Below are 26,626 nucleotides of genomic sequence, written 5' to 3' on the forward strand. Positions count from 1 at the left end.
CTCCCTCCCTGACCCCCCCCCCCACAGAGCAGGCAGATCCCCCCCATGCAAAGCTATGGAAACAGACACTAATATGCAAATGCATACAAATCCATAGCATCTGCCTGGAAGCAGCTGTACACAGGCAGACACCCCCACCCAGACATACAAAGTCATGCAAATGTGCAGTTAGACAGCCCTGACAATCAATAGGCCAAGCGCACAGTGCAACACAGACACGCAGCCACGTCCAGCCCAGGGTCTGAGAGCAGACTCACCCCTCTCCTTGGCTTTACTAGCTTCAAGACTTGCAATGTTTTTGAAAAGCTTGGTGAGGAATATGGTTGGCAGGGCTTCTGAACGTCTTAAATATTATGGGATTTCTGTAGCTTAATTTACTCTGAACTGAGACAGTGTTTTCCCAGTCTTTCATCACATTTTGAAAGCAGCTGTCTCTGTGGTAGGATGGGTCTCTGGAAGGATTAGTCCTCCTGGGGGCAGTGAACGTGCTGCTCAGGAACCCATGTTTCTGGCCAGCACCTTCAAAGCAATGGCTGCAGTGCTGCTGTTAGAGCAGTAGAAGCACTATGTTTCACTCCTACAAGAATCCAATCTGTAAAGGTGTAAGACACCTTTTCAGGGGCAGAGTGAGGGACGCACTGCTGTTCCCTGGGTTGGGCTGGGCACCTTTGCTCTGGGGTCTTTCAACCTGGCACCTTCCACAAGCCCATGTTCCAGTGGGAAGGAGGGAAGCAGGGTTGGGTGTTGCAGTAACCCCTAATCAGTATCTCAACCACTTGCACAGCTTTGGGGTGAGGGAATGCAGCTGCATGGTGGGCTGTGAGGAGAGGAGTCACACTGTGCACAGGAAATAATAGAATTTCATTAGAAGTGGAAGAACCTGCAATGCTGGAACTGTCTCCACTGCCTCCTCATGGGAATGCAGCACAACAGGTCTTTGGTGTGCTGTCCTGGGAAGAGGATGCCACTCAGAGGCATTTAATCCCATACCTTCAGGTGATTTTAAGAGAGCTGAGAACCACTTGGAACAGAGGATCCCAAAAGTTCTCCTTCATCTGTACCAGAACCCTTTGTGGGGGAGGAAACACTGTCGATCAGAAGCAGGGACTCTGGCACCAAGGTTTCTCTTGCTGCTTCTGCCCTTATCCTTTTTCTCAGTTGCTTGCCATCTTGGCTGGTTCATGACCTGGGGATCTTCACTTCTCAAAGTACTATGCTTGTTTAGGTGGGCCTTTAAGGATCTGTATCCTCTGCAAATTAGCTCTGAGTAGAGCCTATCGTATGCATGAGCTAGCTGCGCTCCATGTCTGCAGTTAATGGTAACACTAACCCATGGGCAGGATTAATTAATGGGTGTTTTTAAAGTACAGTGGGGTTTTGGAGAGTTCTAGAGAAGGACAGAGAAGTATATTATTGAGTTATTTTATTGTAATGATTTTCCCAGTCAGTGAGGGGGAACAGGTCATGTTCCAGCCAAGACTAATGCCTGGGCTAGCAGCTGCAGCAAGGAATTATAGTCCAGCTTGTGATGCTTTCTGCTGTAGGTGAACATCCAGACATGTCCCTCAGGCATTTCCTGCACTGCTTATTGCACCTGTGGCAGTTTCTAGGAGTGAAGATAGGGAATCACAACAGCTCCCTCAGACCAGAGTTGTCTGGATTTGGGTCAGCAGGGCTCAGAAAGGCTCTCTTGTCTTCACATGTCCAGGCGGTCGCTGGGACTACACATCCCAGCAAGGCAGCACTGCCAGACACCAGGAACCACAATGGATCACGGCTTGGGGAATCTGCAGCCTGGTGAGATCACTTCTCCAAGTGATCTCCCAAGGTGGGGGTGGCCCTCAGGCCTCTGAAAGCTGATGAAGCAGCCAAGGTCGGGGAAATCTGGCATCACCCCAGGTCCAGAACCAGAGCAAGCCTTGGAAATACAGTTCCCAAAGATCTTCCTTCCCAAGACCCTGGTCTGGTCAGAGCTGTTCTCCTCCACTGCTTTAACTGGGAGGGCTCCACTGACCACAGCAGCCTCTTCTGTTTCACATGGGACACTGAATTAAAGGAATTCACCGCAAAACTTGTTGGTGCCAAGCTCTCCTGTTCACTCCTCAGGTAACGAAGCTGGCAGTGTATTGCCATTTTTATTGGCTTGGCTGACAATTTTTCAGGTGCTAGGTGTGTTTATGACTGTCAGAGTCACGCCTTAATTAGGAATGGGGAGAGGGATGTTAAACATACCCACACCTTACCTTTCCTCCTCCAGCCTTTCTGGATGGAAAAGGACCATGCAGTGCATGGCCTGGATTCCCAAATTGGTTGGTGATATTTGCACTCAACCTTGAAGAAACTGGACAGCCTGGCACCCAGAATTGCTTGGCTCAGCAGTGCCACGTTGCTGAGCTGTCCCTGCTGCCTCTTGTTTTTCATGACTATCTGTGCCTGTGTGTGTACTTGCAAGTTTAATAGCAGCAATAGTTGCTTTTCTCAGAGATGATATACAGGCCATAAAACTCGTTTGCCATTCTTTTTTTTTTTTTCCGCTGAGATATGAAAGCTCTGGAAGAGGTTCCAAAGCCTGTTGGCTATTTCAGATCAGGGTTATACAAGGAATATAAAAAGAATGCATTTCAGTTTAGCCAGAGTACCTAAAAATGCCACTTTCGCAGATCTTTGCTTGGACATCATGAAAAGATCTCGCAGCTGGATATATTGCTCTCCAAGAAAATGTCCTTAATCTAGATAGCAAGCACAGAAGATGACAGTAAAAAAATCTCCTATCCAAAAATAATGTAAGCAGGTTATGTCTCAAAGGCCAATGCCGGTTGTCCTTACAGCAGCCATCTACTGTCAAGACATCGCCTGTGGACTCCAGGAAGCCCAGCAGGGTAAAACACAGCCCATGCATGGCAAGACTAGTGTCTCAGGGCAATTCCAGGCTGTGACAGAAGTGGGGAGTGTTGTGATTGAGAACGCCACTTAAGGACAAGGTTGTCTCTGGAGCAATTTGTGGGTTTTTTCCAAGTGAGTTGAATCCAGCAATGAGAAACCTCCTGTAGGGACTGCGCTGATTTAAGATTAACCAGGTAAAGGGCAACCTTGATAGAGCAGTTCATGGGAAGGAATCCAGGAGAATTTATTGCTTCAAAGATTTGATATTGCATATGTGGAGTTATTAGGGCATATACCTAGGTAAAATCAGCCATGGATTACAGGGTTCTTGTGGCAGGCATAGTGAGTCCTGGGGGACTATTTCACATTATCAGAGGCAAGGAACTAATTCCTTTTCCTTCTCCTGACTGGACTAACCACTCAGTCTCTGTGTTTGCGCTGAGATAATGCATGTCCTGCAACTGCCTTTGCTGACCTTGGTCTGGAATTCAGCTGTGGCGTTGGGGCTCTGGATGTTCAGCTAGGGAAGGTCCCAAAGTAGTGAAGGCATGTTAAATGTGGTCTGTCCTGTTCTTCTGGGTCCGGGCCCTGGGATGGAGACAAACTCCTAAGTGCTGTCTCCACACAGTCCTCAAACACAGCTCTGAATCTCATACCTACATCTCATACCTGCTGACAGTTTTCACCAGCATGACTGTCACTGGATGTGCAAGGAGGCTCATGATGCAAGTAGCAGGGTAGAAAACTGGGCTGCTTCTCAAACCCTTGTAGCTGGGATGAGGCTGCCCAACTCATTTCACATCAGGGTGAGGAGTGGGAGCATATAAGAGGAATCTCCTGCAGATCAGAACTGAAAATGCTGGATATTGATCTTTGCCAGATACTTAATCTTTACAGCAATCTAGACCTCTCTCCCCTCGTCTCGTTATCTTCCTGGAAATGCTACAGCTTAGAGCAGGTTCCTGTGATCAGCAGAGCAGGTCATTAAGAGCCTTCTCTAATTGTCAATGTATTTCTTCACCTTTACAGCTGGTGACAAATTGACTTTCACCTTATCATCTTGCTGTGCCCCATTGGCTGCACCTGCTGTCAGCAGTAGTTTGGCTGGGTGTGAACCAAAGGAGAATCATCACTCCCAAATGCTCAGAAATGACCTTTAAAATACAAGAGGGACTTAAAAATGAACAGGTTAAAAATGCTAATAGCACATTTTGGCTTCCTTTGCTTGGCTTTCAGAGTGTGGTTACTTTAAGTCTTTAAGCTCTCTTGGAATCATGAACGTAAACATTTATTCATCTTGTTTGTTTTTCTTAAATGAATATCGGGGTTGTCATTCAGTCTTATGATTCCAGCACATATGGCTTCAGGACAGACAACAGCTAACATTAAACTTGCCATGAAATAGTGACAGCTGGCAACAGCATCAAACACTTGTTTGGGCTTTCTCCTCAATGCACATATGCTTTGTGCTCAGACCAACAGTGAGGTGAACCCCTTGATTTAAAATAAATCCTTCCAGAAGAAAGAAATCCATCTTCTTGGGAAAAGTTAGAAAATATTTTTGCATTTATTTCTTCTTTTTTTTTTATGAATACAAACTCTAGTGAAGAAATATTCCTCTGTTTCCATTGGAAGGCAGTAACCAGCAAAAATTAATGTACAGCATGGAGGAATGTTTGGTGCAAATGGACCAAAAAAGATTCCCCACAAAGTACCTCTACATACAGGAAAAAAGGTTGCTGCAGTTGGAAAAGACAGCCTGGTTATTATGGTTTTTTGTTGTTTTTTTTTTTTTTTTGCATTTAATTGCCTGATTATAAATAATCAATGTGATTTACAAAATAATTTACAGAAAATGATTGGATATATCATTGCAATAAATTACTCAGCATAATGCCACCAGCTTTGAGAAAAAATACAATACTTTTGACACCATCAGCACAGGGCCAGGTGTTTCATTTTTGCATTGGAAATCAAGGGACAGATCTGTAGCTCTTCTGGTTAGACTAGCTCAGATTTATCCCTGCCAGGGACTTTTCCCAGACCTTTTTGGCAGTTGTGATTCCACCAACTTCATCTTCCCACAAGGCCAGGACCCCACAGAAACAAAGTTTAGGGTTAGTTAGAGCTGCTATTGCCCCACAATAAAATGCTTTGAGTCCTGATAGAGAGACAATTTGCAGGGCTATTTTCCTTCTTGCTGGATTTTCCCGGGCACAGATACCGTGCATCTGCTGTCTGTCTTCCCTTGTAAAAACTTGTTCCAAGTTTTCTTGGCACCTCTACCATAGTGCTGCCAAAAATGAATCAGGCGGCACTTGAGGACAGAGGGACCTCCCCAAGGCCTGAAGTCAGGCAGGGCTCTGTCAGCCCCAGCGCTGCTGTCTCCCGGAGGGGCAAATGCTGGGCACAGGGTGGGCTGCTTTGCTGACTTCAGCATAAACCAAACATGAAGTCTGCAGGGCTTCAGCACTGACAGACTTCAGTGAGCAAAGAAAACATGTAGGCAAAGAGAAATGGGGATTGTGGCAGGGGGATGCAGACCCAAGGATGGCACAGAGCCATGGCGGGTACAGACCCAAGAGGTTCAGGCGAGACAGTGCCTCTGTAGTTCTTCACGGTAGGACTTGAAGCTTTATGGTTTGAGGTTATTGCCCTCAAACCCTCTGAGGTCTGAAGGGGTTATAATGAATTCTTATCAAACTATAAAGCCCCATAAATCTGTATCAGCCACTCACTCTAAGTAGAGGGAGTGGCACTGGACTGGACCAGGTAGATTATATGGCATGTGCTAGCATTAAGGCTGGGTCTGAACTGAAATCCTAGATCACAACGCTCCCAGCATTTGGGCAGCCTGAGACCTTGGCACAGTCTGTGAGGCTCGGACTCTTCTCACCCTCACAGACTTCTCCCCTTCATATACCCTTTCCCCCTACTCCCTTCCCAAAAGTCATCAAAAGATCTTCCTTTGTTGATGAATTTGAGAAGCGATAGAGGGGTCAGCAATATTTTGGGCAGTGCTGCCTACAGCCAGCCTTGGTGGGGGTGACCCTTAGCTGAAAACTTGTGAATCTCTCAGTCCCCCCAGCTTTCCAGTCCAGGCAGTGTGTAGGCAGTGGTAGTGTAAGGGAAGGATCTGGCAGTGGTTGCCTCCTCTGAGCTCTGCGGTGGAAGGACAGTCATGTGCAGGAATAACAAAACCCTTCAAAAGGCAGAAGGATCCAAATAATGAAGGAACCTGGTGGGACAGACTTTGCCCCAGTATCAGCTAAACCTGACTGGGGGTTTACACTACTGGAGGATGACACCATGCAAAGATCTGGGATGTAAGCTGAGGCTGAGGAGCGATACTGTCAATGCTACCTGAGCAAACTCCAATGTGCTTCACCTGCAGTGATGCCTCCCAGGGAGTTTCCAGCTCTGTGAAGTTTGGCTGGACTAAAGACTATCTGGGAAACTGGCATGGCTGTGGAAGGGAACCCCCCTGTCATGCAGCGCAGCATCCTCATTTGGGAATTGCTTGTTCACAGGGTCTGTGTGTGCTGAACCAATGCTGAGAGATGGCAATGGAGAGCCAGCCAGCTGCACTGTCCCAGACGGCCACTGCAGCTCCCTGCTGAGGGAGGCAGAAATCTGGCCTTCTTATAAGGAATGAGGATTTCAGTAAGGCTTCAACCATAGTTCTGTGACCTGGGGCTGCCCATGGCACACACTGTCCATAGCTGCAGGAAGACAGCTTTTGTTGGTGGTGGTCTATTCCAGTAAGCAAGTCCGTGTGTCTGTTCTCTTTTCACAGTGACAGAGACAGTTCGGGCTTTTCTCCCACACGGTCTTCTGAAAGAGGCCAGTTGGTCTGCAGATTGCTAGATGACCTCCTGTTTGGTGATGGTGGGTTGTGGGATGGAGGTGGGCTGTTTTGCCACAGTTGCAATGGCTCCAGGCAGTAGCTTGTATTGCTCTGGCCCTGAGCCCGCAGGTGGAGATGGCTGTGGAGTCTCTGGAGTAGCTACAAAGAGATAAACAAAATTAGAAGGGCGGCATGGACTTGAAAGCACTGGGATCTACTCCTCACTCATGTGAGGTTCAGGTGTAAGCGAGACAAAGGCTCTGTAGCAAAACCATGGCTTCTAATGACTTGCATATTTGCCGCAAGGCAGCCCTAACACACAGGCCCCCGCACAGTCCTCCCAGTTAGGTGCCCTAGAAGAGCTCAAAATGACCTGCTCTGGCCATTTGTTTGGTCAATTGGGGTTGTCTCACCCCCAAATTCCCAGGTGGTGGCCCCGCATCGTGGATCTGATTCTCCTGTGTTTTTGCAGAGGGCAAAATGAGGTAAGTTTGAACTATTCAGGGGAAGGGGAACCTTTCCACTGATTCCAGTAGGAACTGGATGGAACCATTAGTTCCTAAATTTAAGGCTATGTAAAAGTTACAGTCTGACAGGGAACATCTTGTTGAATCAGTTAATCTAGCCTAATCTGATCTGACCCACTTCTCTGTTTGTCTTTCCATCCTTTCTGCATAGGAATTTCTCACACACTCATTATCAGAGACTGTCTTGCATGGAAATTTCCTTGCAAGGTAGAAAGTACCTCCTTAGAAACACTGGAAGGCTCAGTTTCTCCCGAGAGCTATCAGTCACTCTGGTGATACTCACACATCTGCCCGTTGTGCATCTGAGGAGGCATTGTGTTGGCCACAATGACATTTGTTCCCAGGTTCTCCTGGATCAGATGAGGGTGCAGAGGGTGGTGAGCATGCGGCGTTTCACTTGATGACCCTAAAACCATGCATATAACATTGTCATGATGGCAGGAGACAGTTCAGAGGGTCAGAGACCCACTACACCAAAATGTCAAAGCCTCTCCAGTAACTGTGCATGAACTGCTTGTATGTTTGTGATTGGAGCACACCCCTCCCATCTTCCATGGACATCTTGGGCTCAGTTCCCCTACCTGCTGCCTGTATTTCCTCTTATAGAGAATTATGTTCCTCTCCTCCCGAATCACATCACAAAAGAATAGAACAGTGGTAACTTCTCATTTTGTTTTGTCCCACTGGATGCTCCCAGTAGAAAATCTGGGCATTCTTTCAACCAAACCTTTCAGGCCCTTTTATTCTGATGGCTCCCTTCTGATACAGAGGAGAGTTAGTGAAATGGCTGGCTGGTAGGTGTTTGGGAGTTGCACAGCAAAACTCATCTACATGCTGAGGGCTGGGGATGCCTCTCCATAAATAGACGCACAGCTGTTTAGATGAATAGAAATGGAGCACCCTTTGTCATCACTGCACAAATGGCAAGGAGATGATTTCATGTGAGTCACAGGCTGACCTGCACACAGTCTGGGGCTCTGCCTTATTCAGCTGGGTAGTGGCAGCAATGGAGGGTGCTAAGGGGATGGTGATTGGGGAGCACTGAGAGGCCTCTTGCAGGACCCTCAAGTACTCACCTCCCAGCAGCATCTCCTGCAGCAGATTGTCTATCTTAGCCATCCCAAAGAGCTTGACAAACTGGATCTGCTCTATCATCTGCCAGGTAATGCTCTGCAGCACAGGCAGCAGCAGCAGCAGCTCCCCAAAGCGGCCCCGTGAGTCGTACTGCCGGTCATTGATGTAGTCCTCCAGGCTGACCTGCACCTGGTACCGCATCCGCTTGATCTTGGAGGGGTCACTCAGTCCTTTGGCATCTGAAACAATCCACAGAGTAAATTATCCAGGCTGCTTCCCTAGGAACTGCCCTTCAGTAATAGCATGAGCTCTAGGCTCAGGTTGGTGTGTGCTGTCTCTGATTCTCTATATGTTGATACAGATAGATATTCTTCCTCTTCTTAGGCTGACTTCTCCCCTCTATCTAAGAACAGTTTTGCCCGGAGAGGAGACAAGGTAACATTTACATAACTCAGCACCAGTCAGTATAACCCAGACTAGTCCCCCTTGATGGTGACCATCATCTGCTGCAAGCTGGAGCATACCTGGGTCAAAGAAGATGATGGCTTTCAAGCAGGCATACTCATTATCATCTATCTGCAGCTCCTGGAATGGAAGGACCAGCTCGTCCAGGATGCGGATGGCCACGCGGCTCACCTCCACCAGTTCGGGGCAGTTCCGTGGGATGATGTGGTCATTTCCTTTAGATAAGCAGTACAGAGACCATCACCCTGTCATTGCCCAAGACTTACCAAGGGTGACAAGGGCTTCAAAACTTTCTAAACCCAGAAAACCAATGTTGAGATGATTTTGGGGTGGGGATACTAGCTGGGTCCCAGGAAATTCTCACTCCTGCACATTCCCTAGCACTGTCCACCAGAAATGCTGATCTGTGTTGCCAGAACAGCCTCTCTGTATTCAATCATAGGGCTGACAGGAGTCACTCAAGCAAGGAAAAGCTGACTGAGGAGCGAGAGCCTCTTTCTCAATTACAGCACAGCCTGCTTAAACAAACCTGGCACGGCAGCATGAATGTTCATAGCTCCCCACCTTTGCCAAAGCAGCATGCCATGACCTTGATGCGAAGTGAGCCAAGCCTACCTACACACTAAGGTGGTGCTAGGCTTTCTAAAACATGGATGATCAAGCCACTATCCTGCAGAAAGGATGCCCACCCTCTCCTCCAGCCCCTGGGAGGGATGCTTAGTAGAAGCAGACTGGTGGAGAGCAGAAGTGCACTCTTTACCTAGCAGCAAGACATCCTTGAACACCATGGACCTCTTGGCAGCTCCCAGTAACAGATGTTCCCCTGCATGTGCTCGCAGCAGTGCCACCTGCAAGGGCAGGGACAAGTTATTTGCGTGATGGCAGCAGAGAGACAGAGAGAAGGCTGCAATATCATGTAAACAGGAGAGAAATTCCAGCACTCCTGTACATCAGTCAAGGTTGCGGGGTGAGATCCCCTCTCCAGATACAAGCTTGAAGTCAGAGGAAGAAGCCAAAAAATGGTCTATTCCTGTGTATAAACAACTCTGGATTCAGCAGAACTAGTAGATGTCAGACCTATGAGGCTCTAACCCAGCCTGTGTGCATCTTGCCCCTCTCCAAGAGCTACCCAGAGGCTCTGCCACACTCCCCTGTGCTGTGTTAAATGGCCCAGGACTGGGGGCCAAGGAATGAGCCTCCCCGAGGCATCTGTGTGAAGGGACACTACACCTTTCACTTTATCTCACGGGAGTGAGGAGGATGGTTGCTGTACCTCCAGGCAGTGCCCGTCTCCCACTGAAATGACTCTTATGGGGACCCACGTCCCACTGGCAGGTGGGGTCACCTTCTGGTCATTTGTTCCCTCATTGGCAGTGGACATTCAGGCCAGGGAAGCCAGAGGGATGTTTTTCTGCACTGACGTTAATGATTGAAGTGTTTCATTTTACACCCCTCAGTGGTTCCTGAGAATGTTCTGAATCTTTTGCCCTCCTTCGGTTAAAAATTTCAAAGATTTAGGCAGAAACAGAAGTTAACGATTGGACAGCCTGACGTGGAGGCTTCTTAATGTCCAGCCAGGAACCTCTGCTGAAGAAAACAATTATTAAACATTAATGGAAAGATTCTGAAAAGCGTGTCCTAATGGGAATGGTCCTGTTTTCTAGTGCATTATCTCTCAGCATCAGACAAAACCAAGAGAAGTCCTACCCTGCCAGAAATGTCAGGAGAATGCATCATTCATGGAACAGAGCTGATTAGAAAAGATGCTGATGTCAGAGAGAGATTTTTTTCAGATGCTGTAAAAGAGTTATGCAAAATAAACAGAGTGGAGGTCCTTGCAAAAAGACTACGTGCACATGATGTTGGGGAACCTTTATCTATACGCCAAAATCTAGCCTCTCTCTATCACTATCCAAACATGGGTGGATGTGTTAACTGAGGCTGATCATGATTACCAAAGCTGCACAACACTGAGCTTTCCCGTCTGCCAAAGATTTGAGAAGGCTGGAAAAAGTGGAGCTCCCAAGGGAAAGCAAAGCTTTCATGTAGGGACTTCCTGCTTACTGCAAATTCAGGAAAGGCTCAGTTTGGATCCACCATTTTTGTTTCCATACAATTCACTTGTTTGAGTGGGGTTAAAATATATTACTTTAACAAAGCAAAACCATTCATTTGATATTTGTTCGTTCAGTGATTAACCTCAGATACATCATTCTATTGTGAACTAGAATAGATATAAAAGTTGTAACTGAACAAAGTAGAACTTTAACCTGGAAATGAAATGGCTTTGGCCCACCAAAGCAAGTACTTTGACATTTAGGTGCAGAGGAAAAACAAGGTGTTGAATATGACCTTCCCTGTAAAAACATTGGCAGAGATGATTCATTCTCAGGCAACGTTTTAATGGCAATGTAACAGTATTTCCCAACGTTAAATGTTCCCCCTGGACATGTCTTGACCAGCTCTCACACCCCTCGGGCAACTGGCTTGCACATATTTCTGTTTGTCCCTGCTTCCTGGCACTTCTGTCCTCCTTCCTGTGCTCCCCTGAGTATCTGTTGTCTCTATTCTCACACGCTATCCTTCGAAAGCATGGATGTCATTAATTACATAGTTTTAATGCAGCACAGTCTTTCCTCTCAAACCCTTTGGGACAGCTTGGGAACTGCTCATGATGGGGGATGATTACTCCTAGCAGAAGCCCTGTTTCAGTCGAGAAGAGCCCATGGAGCAAGCTGTGAGTGGCTTCTCCCCTGTGGGAATGCAGGGTTCACACAATCTCTTCCCTGGGTTTTGTTTTATTCTTTTAAAAAATTTTCATCACCACAATTGTAAAATGAGCTCATGTGCAAATTTCTGTGGTTTTCTGGAGTTATTAACCAGGTTTACTACCTCTGTTCCAAGTGGCAGAAAGATCCAATGAGATATGCAGAACTGCCCCAAGCCTTCTCTGGGCAACAGCCTGTTTGCTGGGTAAATACAATTTGCCATTGGACTCCATTTTGTTTTCCATAATTTTTGAGTTGTATTTACCTTAGGAGTTTAGCAAACTGCTTATAGTTGTAAAAAATTTAACACCTTCACACATTAGAAAAGAGGGAAAAGCGCTCCTTGGGGCTGCTAAAAAACACTGAATTCCCCAGGGCTCTGTGCTGCGGGATGGTTACTCAAGATCTCAGTCTTAGGATTTAGGGTGGCAGGAGGGAGCTGATCAGCTGGATACTCTCACTTGCTACATATCATTTTTCTTCATGATGTAAAAATTAACTTTAGGTCAACAGGGCTGGAGACTGATCCTAGCTGAAGAAGATCCAATCTGGTTTTGTGACTGAAAGTAGCTAGACTGGAGATACCTTCCTACCCGTGACAGGTGCTGTGCCGGTCACTGTCAGAAGTGAACTGCTTGCCCTGGCCCTTGGGAGCCACCCCACCACCACAAGGGCTGTTTAAGCCCGTGCACATGTCATGTCCTACAACGCCTGCTGCAGACCTCTGCAACTTAGGCTTAAACAGGAGACAACTCTTTGAGGCTTCCTGAGATCCCACAGTACCATCTTATAGGGGAATTCAAACCCACAATGCTGATCTTGGTGGAGGAATCACCAAATGTCATTTTAGTAATTTGTTTTAAATGAAAATATGTTTCTGTTTTCTAACTCTGCAGAGAGATTTTTTTATTGCCTTGGGATCTTGAACTATAAATGTCAGTAAAATAGTGTTTACCTTCAATAATTCCACACTAGCAGAATGGATACAAGCATATCCCCAGGCACAAACCAGAAAGAAATACAGACAGGTAGTATTGTTTTTAAGTCTTGAGCAGACCTTACACTAAGTGATTTTTCCTAATAAGTCTAAGCATTTTTATAGCACCTCAGGTTTTCAAAGTGCTGCACAAATTGCAATAAATCAACAAATAATTGACCAATAGATCCATGCAAAATGCACACCTGATTATGTATCTAATTTGAGCTCACTGTTATCATGACTGTGCTCATCGACTGATTGACTGCACAGGCAAGTGGCCTGTGCTGACATTGTGTGCATGCTATTCCCCAATCAGCTCCGGCAGTCATGATAACAGAGCGAACAATGACCATTTTCTTTGAAGCTGTCGGCTGTTTCGCTCTCGTTTGGCTCCCCACTGCCTTTGCTAGGGAAGAGGGAGGAGGGTGGATTGGGAGGACTCACCTGGTCATCCAGGGGCAGCTCGCAGAAGGCAGGGATGTATTTGGCCCACTCCACCAGCACCAGCAGCTGCTGCTTCATGGACTCGCACACGTCCGAGATGTTGGCAATCTTCTTCCCTCGGATGTCTCCGTTGATCACAGGAACTGGCGATGATATCTGCAGGGAGGGAAGAGACCCTTCAGGTTTTGGAGCCACAGAGAGAACATGAGCAGGAAAATTCCCGGGTTGGGGAAGGCCCCTGGGATGTGTGGTGATGCAGAATCCAGCACTGAGACAATTACTTTTTACTGTTGCATATCCAGCCCCTACAAAACATGTGGCCCAGCACAGCTCATTTCAAATGGAGATCAGCTCAGGATTTGTAAATATGAAATGCTCCAGAGCTGAAACTGTGGATCATGTAGGTAAGATATTGTGCCTTGAATAGTCTGGAAAGCACAGGAGAAATATTTCTAAAGCCAAGATGAATTTCCACTGAAAGAATGTGCTCATTCAAGATCTAACAGGAAACAAAGGGGCTCATATAACAACGAGGGAAGGCAGTCAGACTTCCCCTCTTGCTGTCCCGCTGTCCCCAGTAGCAAGGACATGTCCAGCCCACCCGGTCGCATGACAAGGCAGAGACCTGTTCCCCCTTCCAGAGCCGGTGCTCGGCCAGAACCGCCTTGCTTTGCTTTTAACATGAGACATGTAGGCTCTGTTTCTTCTCCTGTCTCAGTTAGTAGGAGCATGAGAAGTCTCTGCTGAAGACAGTTTTCCAGGTCTGAGGTTGATCTCTTTGAGATTAGCACCAGGTCATTAATATTTGACAAATGCCAAAGAAATACTTTAAAGACACCCCCCCCCCCCTCAGCATTTAGGCCCTTTTTTGCAAAACTTCACATGTGCAAACATGCCAACAGCAACACAGGTCACTTCTTTTGCATAGAGAATATTTATGATTGCACAGGCAAATGGGGCCATTTCATTTGCAAGGGATAAGTCCGACAGCTCTGTGGGTATTACAAGTCAGGGTTACATGAGCTGGAAGAAACATCCCCCCAAAACCAGGCACCCAACTTCACACCCAGTTCTCATGCATAGCTGCTCACCCAGCTCATGTAAAGGTTTGCCCTTAGTCACTACTTTATCCTCAAGCTTCTGTGAGCAATTAACTCAGCCCCATCGCTGCCCTCCACCTGCCCTCTCTGCTCTTGAACAACATCAGCTCTTCCTGGCTTGTTCCAGCCAGCACTTTCAGCTCAGACCCTGCCAGCCTCCCAAAGGAAATGGAGTTCAAATGTCACCTGCATTTTTTTCCAGGTTGCATTACTTGGAAGTTTTCCAGCTCTGGAGCTATTATTGAATAAATAAGATTGTAAAAATCTCACCATGTATTACCCTAATCAGAGAGCCCGGAAGGCTTAGCAAATAAATAAAGATCTCTGAGTGAGTGACCTGAGATCTCAGAGAAAGCAACTCCTCAGCAGTATCTTGTTCTAATTAGCCAGGCACATAAAAGTTACCAATTAGTGTGCTGGAGCCTGCCTTGTCTAATGAGTCTGTCTGTTCTCTACGGGAGAGCAACAGCTTCCCTGGATTTGTTGATGATTGTGGTTTTTATCAGCAGATCCTCCTCAAGACTTATATATGATGCCGCTGCAGGACTCAGAGTCCGGGAAATGTCCTTCCCTTGCAGATCTGGTGACTTGAGGCCCCATTGTCTCACCTCACTGAAACAGCACCGTTACTATTTTTAGAGAGTATATAAATACATTAGGACCTGTGCAGGACAAGGTGAGGCACAGGATGAGACAGGATACGCTGCCTTTGTCTTCTTGGCACCCATGGGGGCCTGGCACTTCCCCTTTTCAAGGAACTGAACCTTAAAGCCTGACCCTGGGCCCTAGCATGGAGCCCAGAGCACCGGCATGTCCTGTCCCAGAGCATCTTCAGGGAAACATGACTCCTGAAGCAAGGAAGAACACAGACTGCCAACTTGAATCCGCCTTTGTTTTAACTAGAACAAGAAGTGCTGCTCTCCCCGGCTCCCACGAAGGATGGCAGTTCCTGCCTCCTGCCTCATTGTTGTTCTTCCACAGAAACCCGCCAGCAGCATGTGCTCTCCTGTCCTGGCCGGGGTCCAGACTTCCTGCACCCTTAGGAGTTCCTCCATGTCTCACAGCCCACATCACTTGCGCACTCCAGTTTTGGAGGCTTAGCATAAACCCTGAGCTCTCCATGCTCTTTCTGGAGAATTTCCTGTGCCAGCTCCCTCCCTGCTGACTGCCTTGGCTGCACTCATATCTCTGGGCTGCCCTAAATCTCTCCTACTTGAGTGGGAGTTTGAAGACCCCATTGCCCCTGCTCAGGTAGAGGGTGGTGGTGGTGGGTGGTGGTGCCGTCTGAGCAGAGACAGAGGCTGGCAGTGACAACACAGGGTCCCTGCTGTGCTGCTTCTGGCACCTGCCTAACCCATTCAGATGATTTGGAGAACCTCTCCATTTCTTTTTAACAAGTTTGCACCCTCTAAGAAATCAGTCTACTGTCTCTATCTGGGTGCTTCAAAACTGACACACAACAGGTCTTGAGACACAGCTCTGGCACGGGAATGTAGCCCAATCTGCAGGGGTGTCACTCCCAAAAAGGGAGAAGAAAGGATGAGGGGACGGCGACAGGATCTCATGATAACAGGCTGAGCTGCTGCACCACCCTGAGCAACCTCAGGTCTCCCCACATCAGCCCTGCTCACCCCTTCAGCTGATCTGTGCCTCAACCTGGATGTGTCCTTCCCTCTGTTGCGTGTCTCCCCTCCCCTCTCTCCCAGGCTTCAAGCAGCCATGAGTTCTCAGGAGGAGGATTTGGAACAAGGTGAGGGAAATGATCTGGCATGTCAGGCTGGGAAGATCAGTCCAGAAATAAGGAGCAGGATGGAATAATTTATAATAATACCTACCAGAAGGGATGAAGGGAAACTGAAGCAGTAGGGTGGCAGGATAGAGAGGGCTCTGACAGATGCTTAGCTTTGAATGAGGGCTTTCCTTGCACAGCACTAATAATGACCTGAACTAAGCACACGTCTGCACAATACAATATTGGCCACATTTTGGATTCAAGCTGCCTGGCAAGAGAGGAAACTGTGTGAGCTCCTCTCTGAACAGACAGACCAGGAGAAAAATCTCAGGGTTCCCCTTTTTTGGAGTCTTCCGTCTCCATTCTTCCCAGTCAACGCCAATTTAACATATACTGTTTGCAGTATTCAGATGTTTAAATCAGAGTCCTCTTTTCAAGTGAACATTCTAGGAAATGAGTTTCCTGGCTGTGTGTTTGTGGAAATGGCGAATTTTAAGCAAACACTGGAGCGAACATTTGCGTAATGCAAGCATGAAACTGATTCCTCATGAAATTGTGCAGGAAGCCAGAATCCAAGTTGCTAACAGCCAGTGGGAATGGAGACCGCTTGTGCAAGGCCAGTCCCTTGGCTGGCATAAACAGATGCAGCTCCTTGGATTTCAGTGATTCTACCCTATTTTACACCAGCAAGCACTCCAGCTTTCATGTGTCCCATCAAAGCATCTGAGCACAGTTCCAGACTAAAGAGCATTAAAGCAATGGTTTCAGGTAACAAACGCTTTTGAAAAAAAGTGTTGAGTTTGCAGACAAGTTACTTAGAAAAGAAGTGGTAATTTGAAGACTCAACTATTAAATGCTCACCTGGACCTACTGGCCACACAATGCTTGATGTTTTTTTACTTGCCAAAGAGGAAAGAGAGGTACCTGTTGTGCCAGGACTTCTGCCTGCAACAAGACATTGATGGAAGGCAAGCTGCTATCTTCATAACTTGATCTTCGGGTGCTGATTCGGTCCCGTTCATTTTGTACAGCTGCAAGAGAGTATTTTGGCTCAGTAGCAGCTCATTCATGGAAATACACACCAAAACCTATCACGCTCTTTTGGCATTCCCTTTCACAGCGCCTTGGATCACTTAGCTGCAATTTGACAGCTCCCCTGCCTGGCAAGGCAAAGGTGCAGCTGTGCCTAGTTTGTGATGTGATGCCTGAGAGACCTGGCTACATTTGGTAGCTCTGTTTTCACATTCATTTTATTAGGCTTTCCTGGGAGTGAGTTATTTCAGAATCCAAGCGCTTGGCTCAAAGCCTGTAGAGTTCAACGGGAAAATTTCATTTCAAAGGATCTAGCGCTACAATTTTTGATTGCAATTTCTTAAGGGAATCTCTGAAATTGTGGCTATGCTTACCACCCAAGCTATGTGTGAAATCAAGCAGTCTGCATGCCTATTTTGCCTGTTTTGTCTGTGCGCGTGACTTTTGTGAGCTGCATTTGGAAGCTCTTGCTTCTCATGCATCCAGAAAGGGTAGGTACAGTTTGAAAACTTTTCTTTAAGCTAGAATGAGGAAGGAAATGCAAAACAGATACTACATACCTATCCAGAGGAATTGAGCTTTCTCATACTTTATCCTACAGGGAGTCCCAGGACAGGTATGAGCCCAGCATGCTTTCCTACTCACTTTATTCTTGAGAAGGGACTGGGCTTTGAGTCTAAGAGATGGCAAGATCCAAAGCAGAAGCAGTAATGCTGAGGAGGAGGATTCCTCTCTATCTGCCACGAGGCTGTGGGCTAGCCATAACTCACCACAGGCAAACCAGTCACCCAAAGCCATCTGCTCAAATAAGGTATTGATCGATGGCAGGGAAAACAGAACAGTCTCTGCCTTAGGCTGGTGGCTCTCTGAATTGATACGTTCTCAATGTATAAATCTGCCTGATAAAAAGCAATAATGAGGCTGGGCCAGAAGAAAAGCCCTGCAGTCAGCGGCTGTAAATAGGAGCTCTCAAGGTTATGCCGCTTGTTATCAGTAGCAGGCCCCCGAGTTCAGTCACGCCATGATGTTTTCCAAATGTTTGCTCAGTATTAGCTGGTCATGCACCTAATGTAACTTCTATTGAATATTAACAGACAGCAGCAAAGCGCTGGGCATGGGATGAGCGGGCTCTGCAGGGAGAGGAGGATTCCTATGTTCTTCAGGAAAAATCAAGCCAAGTTCCTTGCAATACCTCGTCCTTTTTAAAAGGGGAGAAATGTTCCTGCTCAGAGGCATTCTCACAGGACAGTATGTCAGTTAAGGCAGCCAGGGTATGGGGTGGCACTCCCCTGTCGTCTTGAAGGACCCCTTCTCTCCTAAGTTTCTCTTCAAGGGGGTGTGAACTGAGGGGAGCGTGGGGCTTAATTTCTCAACCCCAAACAACAGGGCCAAACACCTCCCTGGTGTCCCTTTGCTGACATCAGTGGGGATGAGCTGTCTGTAAGGTGCACAGGCAGCTCCTCGGGGCTGCTCCTGGAAGGGTCTTGGTCCCCCCATCAGCAGGGTCACCAGCAGCCCAAGGTTTCCTCACCACTGCAAGTGCTCTAGAGTGCTGAGCGGGGTTGAACCAGGGCTGAGTCCTGGCCTGTTGTGTCTCAGTCACGGGGACCTGGAAAGACTGCAGAGGTAGAGATGTGCGGAAGTTTGTGGGGTGAACCTGGGAAGGTGGATATGTTCCCTTGGGCTTAAATAGCCAAAATGCTCCACTTCGCTTTGGGTTCTTTCTGCCATGGCCAGTGCATTGGATAAAACTAAGCTCTCTACAGAGAGTCAGTAAGAGCCTATATACATATTAGAAAAAAAGAAGCAAAATGACTGTTGGATCCTTTGCTGGACTGTCCTGTCTAGGTGCAGATTTCACAGTGACTGTGGGGCACCAGCACTTAGAGTGATTCTCCCAAAGAGTTTCCAAAATGACCAGACCGTCTCTGAAGTTTCTGCTTCTCACTGACATTGTGAATTGTTCCCAAATGGCTCAGATGGCCCGGCTACGTGGAAGCACACGTGTGAGCCAGTGCGAGGGCAAGTGAGCTAAAGAGCATGAGTGCAGCCATAGCCATAGGTGTGATCTGTATGTACTAGAGGGGCAGGTCTGGGACACGAGAATGCCTCTGTGGCTCTTTCATGGGTATGTCTTTGCTGGCATTTTGATGGATGCCCTGAGAAGGGGCCCTGAAATTGGATGTTTTGGCCGTATGGACAGCAAAGCCCAGGAGCCCCAAGGAACTCTGACTTTGGGGGCACCCAGGACCCCTGTGCCTTGCCTGGAGGCTTAATCAGCTGTTAGTACGATGGCTGCTTGTGAGACCTTCGTATGGATGGGAGCTGGGCAGGTGAGGCACGTGCAGGGTTCATGACTACGGACCCAACCTCTCCCTAAAACCTTCTCTGATGGGTGATCTGGATCTTTGCACTTGAGAGCCCTGTGAAGGGAAGATGAGGCTCAGCTGGCTGAGCGAGCGTCTCCACGAAATGGCAGGGACTAGCCTTCAGCTGCACAGGCATCCTCAAGCATACGGCCAGCGTGACTGCTGCTAAAGAAGCAGTACAGGGAAGCCACGCCGTGACCCACCTTCCTTCTTCATTCCTGCTCGGAAGCACTTCTTAAGCCTGCAGTATCGGCACTGGTTTCTTTTGTCTTTGTCTACCACACACTGCCTGTTAAACCTGGGAAGAAACAGAAGTGTGAGGAGCAGCAAGACTGAGCCTAAAAACAGGACAGTTCAGAGTCCCACGCTCCAAGATATGCTTAGAGCAGATTCCCAGAGGCTCAGCCCTAGAAAGGAGCCCCAGTCAGTGCCATTCCTACACTTACTTTAATCTGAGTTTCCTCCTTTGCTTGCAGTGCCCCATGACTAACAGAATAATGCCTGAATGTGATAGTTGCAGGAACTCTTGGGGATCTAAATGAACCATTCCTGTTATTGCCAGTGGAAACTCTAGCTAAATCTCCTAGTTGGCACTGAAAATCTCCCCTGACTTACCCCTGGATGTACAATGAGGACAGGCTAGAGCTGACAGTAGCATGCAGGAGCTCGGGCTGCTGGCCTTGTGCACTAACCACTAGGCACAGGATGCTCAAGATGGAGCAACAAAGCCCAGTGCAGTTAAAAGTGTGTGCCAGGGGGTCAGAGTCACCTTCTTAACCTCTACTGGAAGTTAGGTTCCAGCTAGAATGGAGGAAGAATGTATTTATTCTGTATAAAAAAGGTTGTTCTGGAGCTAATAAGGTTAAGAAGTGGGTTTAAGTCCCCAAGCCTCTCTGGAGCTGTGTCTGGGATACAGACAGGTTGCTTCTGACCTGGCCAGTGTCACTGGTGTACAAATAGCTTCTTGGCTGCTGCACTTCAGAGAGGAGATGGGGTGCAACCACCTTCTTCCTCCACACTTCTATCACTAAATCCATCAAACCCGGGGGGCAAACATGGATCTCCCTTGTCTGTGGCTCTTGCACATAGCAAAAGCCTGGTAGCTGATCGCAGCATGAATTTCACTTGCAAATTTGCAAGATCCTGCTCTAATTTACTGTTGATTGATCAAGCTTGGGAACTAAAGGCACAGGCGTACAGAGCCCAGGCTGCTGTGAAGGGGAAGGGCACCCAGCCGTGCAGACTCGGGTAGTTTTTGAAAAGGCTTGTTTCTACTGTTCTTTTTAAAGCCCCAAGCTAAAATTTCCCCAAATGGATGCCCAAAAGCAGCTTTTTAAGTGTTTGTTTAGAACTTATATAAAAGGCCTAGTGTCCAAAGAACCAGGAACCTTGTCTTTTCCCACTGGACATGTTGGGAGGGGGTTCCCTGGGCAGTCAGTCTAAATAACCCTGGGATGCAAGCACTAATGCGCTTCACATGCACTCATAGATCTGGGGCTTCTTTCTATCACTCAAATTTTAGAGTCATGTTGCTGTTTACACTCTCCAAGTGGCTGTCAGGACATCTGGAGTAAATCATTCAAAAAAGCCTAAGTGAAAAAGCCTAAGTGACTTAGACACTCAGAATCTGAGGACTCCTTGATTTCCATTGTAAATCTCAAAGTCTTGGTTCCTCAGAAGCAGTGACAGCACGTCACAGCCACTTACGGCACCGGAGAGCCATAGGCCCACTGCCAGTGACACAAACTGCAGTGCTTCTGTTGGGTGAGCAACATGCATATCTCATCCTGGAATGGGATATGCAGGTGTGCACGCTACGTCACCCTACCTGTTGCATCCTTAGATGTTTTTTCATCATGTAACAGGCAGTGACAGCATTTTAGGTAGATGGCATATATACTTCCATCTTGTGACAGAGAAGGGATAGGGGGCCATCATGCTGCCCCTGGGGAGTGAATGGGGTTTGCACTGGACTCAGAGCACAGAGTAGAAATATTCTCATTCCCTGTAACAGAACCTCCCCACCACCATTGCCTTGCTTGTCGGTGATGTCCACCATCAATTTCCAAAGAGCACATGCTTGGCCCCTAAGGAATGGGGCAAGACTACCTGGTGTCTTTTCTGAGTGATCATTTGAGGGCAATCCGGGAGTGAGAGTTGTCTCTGGCCCTTCCCAGCTGGAGGGAGAGGTTAGGACAAGGCAGTGGGGGACACAGGGAGAGGATGAAGAACCATGCTGCTGCACCCTGAGGGTTTCTCCGTTCAACTCCTGGGGACCATTTTGTCCCTGCCACACAACTCGACCCCATCTGTCCTTACCTGCAGGAGTACATGTGGTTCTTCCGGACGCTCCTCCTGAAGAAGCCTTTGCAGCCATCACAGCTGGAAGCCCCATAATGCTTCCCTGTGGCACGGTCCCCGCAGATGGCACACAGTGCGCTCACCCCCATGCTGTTGGTAGTGTTGAGGCTGGCTGCTTCTGATGGAGATGTGTCTGCTTGGGGAAGGACACAGGAAGGAAGACAATGAGAACCAGGCCTCCAGTCAACATTTGCTAACTCAATTTCCAGTGAAAGACCTGATTTTCTGAGGAACTGGGCAGCTGCAGTCAGACTGTACAGTAGAGGCCCGGTCACAGACTTGCATAAGGAGTGGTGGGTGCTGAGAGTATCTTAAATCACATCCCTCACTTGAGTACATAAAAACTCCCTGTTTGTCAGGGTGAGACAGTTCTTCTGAAAGGCCCGACTCCAGGGACACCTTCAGACTAAATGGAAACCCTGTTGGCACTGTCACAGAGCAGAGCCAAAATTCCTTTGGCATTTGCAGATGCTTTGGGTCTCAGTAGCACAAACAGAGAAAGAGCTAGTGCAGAGGTAAGCTGAGGTATTAGGGCTCAGAGTGAGCTGCTGATTTATTAGGCTTTTGTATTATAGTCCTCTAAGAGCCCCAGACAGCTCTGAGCAGAAGCTATTAGAGAAATGAGGTGACCAGCCCCCTTTGCTGAAGAGCCCTCTCCGTCAGAGATGGAGCACTAGCCTGCACAACATTTCTTCAGGTGAGCAAGCCTTTAAACGCACAATAAACTCAAGTTACTTCAGTTGGAAAACTCATGTGGGCAAATACTACCCGTGCAAGGAAGGATTGATCAAAATAACCCAGAAAGAAAGGGTGACACTATAAAATTGAGGAGGCTGTATGCTGCGCATCTGCAAGGGTCTTGTAACACCATGGCTGAGACCAATGTGTCATTTCCTTAAATACTGAGCGGGAGGCTGGCACTTGCAGGGCTCTTTTGGAAGGATGGGGGATTGCAGAAGTCTCTGTAGAAAAGGACACCTGAAGGGCTCAACACCATGCAAGCCCTACACTAAAACCCCTGCAGCAAGCCAAACAAACCTCAAGGCTGAAGGGATCAGCTCTTAACTCAGTCGATCTAATTGTCACCTCCCATGCACATTGTCTTGTATCAGCATGGGCACATTTCCCTTCCTCCATGGAAATCCTGGTTGCAAATGATACCCAGGATCTAAGAAGCCACATAAACCTGCTAGGTTTTTAATAACTGAGTCTACTGGTCCCAATAACCTTCTTTAACAGACAGTAACGGAGGTCAACAGGGTCCGTTGGGCACTGATTCTGACCAAGACAGCAGAAACCTCTGCCAGAGGCACTAAAATGACATCCTCAGCCACCGCTCGTGACTCAGCCTCCACCCCGTAACACTGGGGCCAGCGTTGCAAAATGAACAGCAACCTGTCTGAAGACATTTGCTCCTCATTTCCGGATGCCTTACAGTCAGTTGACTCTGAGGGCAGCAGCTGACTTGGCCGGTACACACGCTCCCAATCTCCCCAGCGGGTGAGCAGCCCCTCACGCCGTCTCCCTCACATCCCTCTCCGATATGGCAGGGATGTGGTTAACTCTTGCCCCAAGAGGGCTGCAGCTGCTTCCACTTGGTGCCCAGCTCCCCCAGCCAGCAGAAACTGGGCTGCAAAGGGGCTGGTCCATATAAAAGGCTGGTCCCCGAGGGGGCTTGTCCTCTTTGCTGGAGCTGGGCTGCTGGGGGAGGCTGAGGTGGTGCTGCTGCAGGAGGACTCTGATTTCAGTATCTTCTGAGCAGCTGGACCAGTGGGGCCTTTCAGTGAGGTTCAAAGCTCAGCCTGGGGGAGTTTGCTCTCACGAGAGGATCCTGGGCGCAGCGGAGTCAGGCTTTGGCGGTTTGATTGCCTGGTTGCATGGGCAAGCCCTGTGGCAGGAGTGTACAGTCTTGTGCTTTTGCTTGGTGCAGATGTGTGGGCATGAGTAACCCAGGGCTGATCCTGTGCTCCCGGGGGACCTTGAGCAGCCCCTTCCCTGACTCTGGCAGCAGCTTTTATTTCCCTGCCTGCTTTCTGTCTCTTTAATTCCTTGTGTCCCTCCTGGGTTTCTTTCCTGGGTCACAGTTGCGTCTCCTCGCCCAGTGCACCCTGGGGCCAGAGGGAGTCGTGTGTCTGTGTGCTGTGCTGCTGCCCAGAAAGCCCTTTCCCCGTGCCCACGGCTGCAAGCTCCATCCAGGCTGCTCTCTGCTACGCCAGCCCAGCGTCTCGTGAGGCTGTGCAAGAAGCAGCTTGCCTCTCAACCCCTGTCCCTCCGAGCACATCCTGAGCACTTGGTTGGATTAAAGGCATGCCAGAAAGTTAGATTTTTAGTTTCATCTAAACATAGAACTTGCAGCTGAGAGGAGAAAAGAGCTAATCTGCCCATAATCACATTACTTGCATATCTGTGACAGATAAATCCCTTTTAGGGGTATATCATGTTATATGCAGATGATGCAGATGTAACAGGAAAAACAAGCACCTTTATCTGAAAAATTACAAATCTTAGTCTAATAGGCCAACCAAAAATAGCATTGTTTTCTATTGGGTAATTTTCCAATGAAGTCCATTTTTATAGTGCCAGAAAGTGGGCTTCTGGCTGCCAGAGTGAAGTGGGTTTAATGGGCATCAATTTGTAGTCAAGCTAAGTAGAAGAAAAAGGGGAGAAAAAAAACGCTGGAAGTTTGAGACCACTGAGGCTGCTTGTGTTACGAGGATGGTCTCTCCCCAAAGCGTGCCTGGAAACGGGGTGCATCTGAGCTGTGACAGTGGCAAACTCTGTCCCTGGGGCTGTGACAGTGGCAAACTGTCCCTGCTGCGCAGCCGCCTCTGGGCTGGCATTGCAGGGCCTTGCCGAGCAGCGCCAAGGCGTCCTGCGGGCTGCAGCCAGGGAAAAAGGCGGAGGAAGGGGTTTTGCAGGCTGAGCGCTGTTGTCTCCGTGGGAAGATGCCAGGGTGCCAGACTAGCCCTGGAGGCAAGACCTACCCCTAATCTGGATCCAGGCACTTGAGGAGGAGAGGCATTTAGCTCCTCGTAACCCAGCTGACTCATCTGCCTCCAGGGCGTTTCCTATTGCACCTGAGCTAGAGTCATGTAAAATTGTGTGTCCCCCTGCCCTGCAGAGGGGCTGAGCCGCGGAGCCCCTCGCCGCGGCGGGAGTCGGGGCTGCAGGGCGACCCCGGCCCCGTGTGTGTGCTTCGGGTGGGAGGACCATGGAGAAGGAGCAAAACCTGGGCTCATCTTTGAGGGTCTAGACCGGGATCAGCCACTTTTGGCACCGTGCTCCTGGGAGACCCGTGCGGGGGCCAGCGCTGGGAGCAGGGAAGGGGGACCGAGACCCCAAGGGAGGGTGGCGGGTGGTCAGAGTGCGGTAGAGCTGCTTTGAAGCCACAGTGCCATGTCCGCGACCGAGCAGAGCCATAAGCAGGGGGGCAGGGTGCTGCCGGCACAGTCCTCCCGGGGAAGAGCTGCGCCCGGGCAGCCTTCGCAGCAGCCTTGGCGAAGCCGCCGGCAGGAGGAAAGGGCCTGGCGAGTCACTTTGCGCCGTGTATTAGTTTAGCCATTAACCTCGTATTTAGCGAGGCTTTAGGGGGGTACGGGAGAGGAATCTCCTGTTATCTCTGAGCATCTAATCAATGAGAATCCTTGGTCCCCAAATCGGTGGGCCAATATTGCAAATCCTGGTGGGTTAAACATGATTCCACCCTCCCAGAAGGATCGCCCTGCCACAGCTCCTGGGCACCATTTGGGTCTCTTTTTACGAAGATTTCCACCCTTGCCAGGCACAGCTTTCCGCTTGGGGGGAAAACCGAACTGCTGCTTCCCCTAGGGCAGGACTTGCTTTCGAGTCCCCGGCTCCGCAGCCTTTCCAGTGAGCCATGGACAGCTTTGCCCCCTGAAACGTTTGCCTGGTATTTGCTTTCCCTTGGAGCCTGGGAGTGCTGAGACCCGTCTGCTCTCAGCTCAGGCCCTGCTCCCTCAGCCACGGCCAAATACCCGATGGGGAGACCCGTGCTCTCCCTAGCTCCTGTGGTGTGCCCATCACCGAGGTGTCTGGGCTACAGGGCAGCACCCAACCAGCGCCAGCAGCGCATCTCGCAGCCAGCTCTACTCTCTCCGGGAGAAGAAGAAACCCTTCCTGGCTGGCAGCTCCCTGGAGCCTGACGGCCGCTACCCGAGCCCTGCACCGGCCGCCTCGGGGTCCGGCGGGCCCCGGCTCTCCCCACCCGCTGCGAGGGACGGAAAGGCGCGGGGGAACTTACCATTGCCCATAGCCAGCACCTGCATGTTCTCAAACTCCAGAGTGGTATACGCCGGGTCTAGCGCCGCGCTGTAATCTGCCATCTCCATGTCTATCAGGGCTTTGGAAAGGCGCATTATCATCAGCAAACACGGGCCAGATTGTACTGATTCCCTTGTCCGAGGCTATTGGCCCTTCTGCCTCCCTCTGCCTTCGCTGCGTCCCCTATCTGTTGTCTTTTATTTCAAATATTTCTCTGAAAGGATTTGCTGAGCCTCAAGGCCTATACTCCCCAGAGGGGTGGAGGCAGGAGGCAGGGGGTTAATCTTTAATCATCTCACCCACTGCCGAACGCTGCTAAGCTGTTTTTTTTTTTTTGGTGGAGCAGCAGTGATTCTTGTTGACTGTTTATTATTGAATCTAGAGGTGCTTTGCTGAGTTCAGCTCCCAGGCACATGCAGGGCTGTAGGAGAAGCGCCCTTGCAGCCAGGGAAGCACCTTCCCGGGGCTGTTGACCTTGATGCTGAGCTCTTGCTGTTGGTCTTAATTGTACCCGGAGTGGAAAACTTGGAAAAAACCCTGCCTGGAGAACAACGTTGCTCTTCACTTCTGTCATCCCTTCCCCTCTCCACCTCTCGTTTGCTTCCCCCCCCCCCATTTTCCCTTCTTTCCCTCCCTCCCTCCCATGCCTCTTCCTTTTCTCTCCCTTCCTTTTTGGAGGTCAGAGCCTGCATTGCAATTTACACGTTGCTATGCAAAGTAACAACGCAGGGCTCATTTTACTTCCCTATAAACTGCGTTTTACA

General features: G+C 48.9%; 1 protein-coding gene across 1 annotated transcript; it reads right to left on the reverse strand.

Annotated features, from left to right (window-relative positions):
* Positions 1-4,365: 4,365 nt before the first annotated feature.
* On the reverse strand, positions 4,366-25,999 carry HNF4A (hepatocyte nuclear factor 4 alpha). The gene is made up of 10 exons (XM_013961831.2): positions 25,843-25,999; positions 21,540-21,717; positions 19,424-19,518; positions 16,744-16,850; positions 12,988-13,143; positions 9,557-9,644; positions 8,856-9,011; positions 8,334-8,570; positions 7,541-7,663; positions 4,366-6,889 (listed from the first exon to the last, which is right to left on the reverse strand). Exons 1-10 carry the CDS (start codon positions 25,961-25,963, stop codon positions 6,747-6,749), a joined length of 1,404 nt encoding a protein of 467 aa, XP_013817285.1. The 5' UTR covers positions 25,964-25,999; the 3' UTR covers positions 4,366-6,746.
* Between the last annotated feature and the right edge of the window lie 627 nt (positions 26,000-26,626).

This window comes from Apteryx mantelli, chromosome 18 (genome assembly GCF_036417845.1).
Source record: "Apteryx mantelli isolate bAptMan1 chromosome 18, bAptMan1.hap1, whole genome shotgun sequence".
Lineage (NCBI taxonomy): Eukaryota > Metazoa > Chordata > Aves > Apterygiformes > Apterygidae > Apteryx > Apteryx mantelli.

Coding starts and splice junctions, on each gene's coding strand:
- HNF4A (XM_013961831.2), bottom strand. CDS start 25,963: ATGATAATGCGCCTTTCCAAAGCCCTGATAGACATGGAGATGGCAGAT. Junction 16,851..19,423: donor AGCAGGAATGAAGAAGGAAG/GTGGGTCACGGC, acceptor ACTCTCTTGCAG/CTGTACAAAATGAACGGGAC. Junction 13,144..16,743: donor CAGAAGTCCTGGCACAACAG/GTACCTCTCTTT, acceptor CCCTCCCTGCAG/ATATCATCGCCAGTTCCTGT.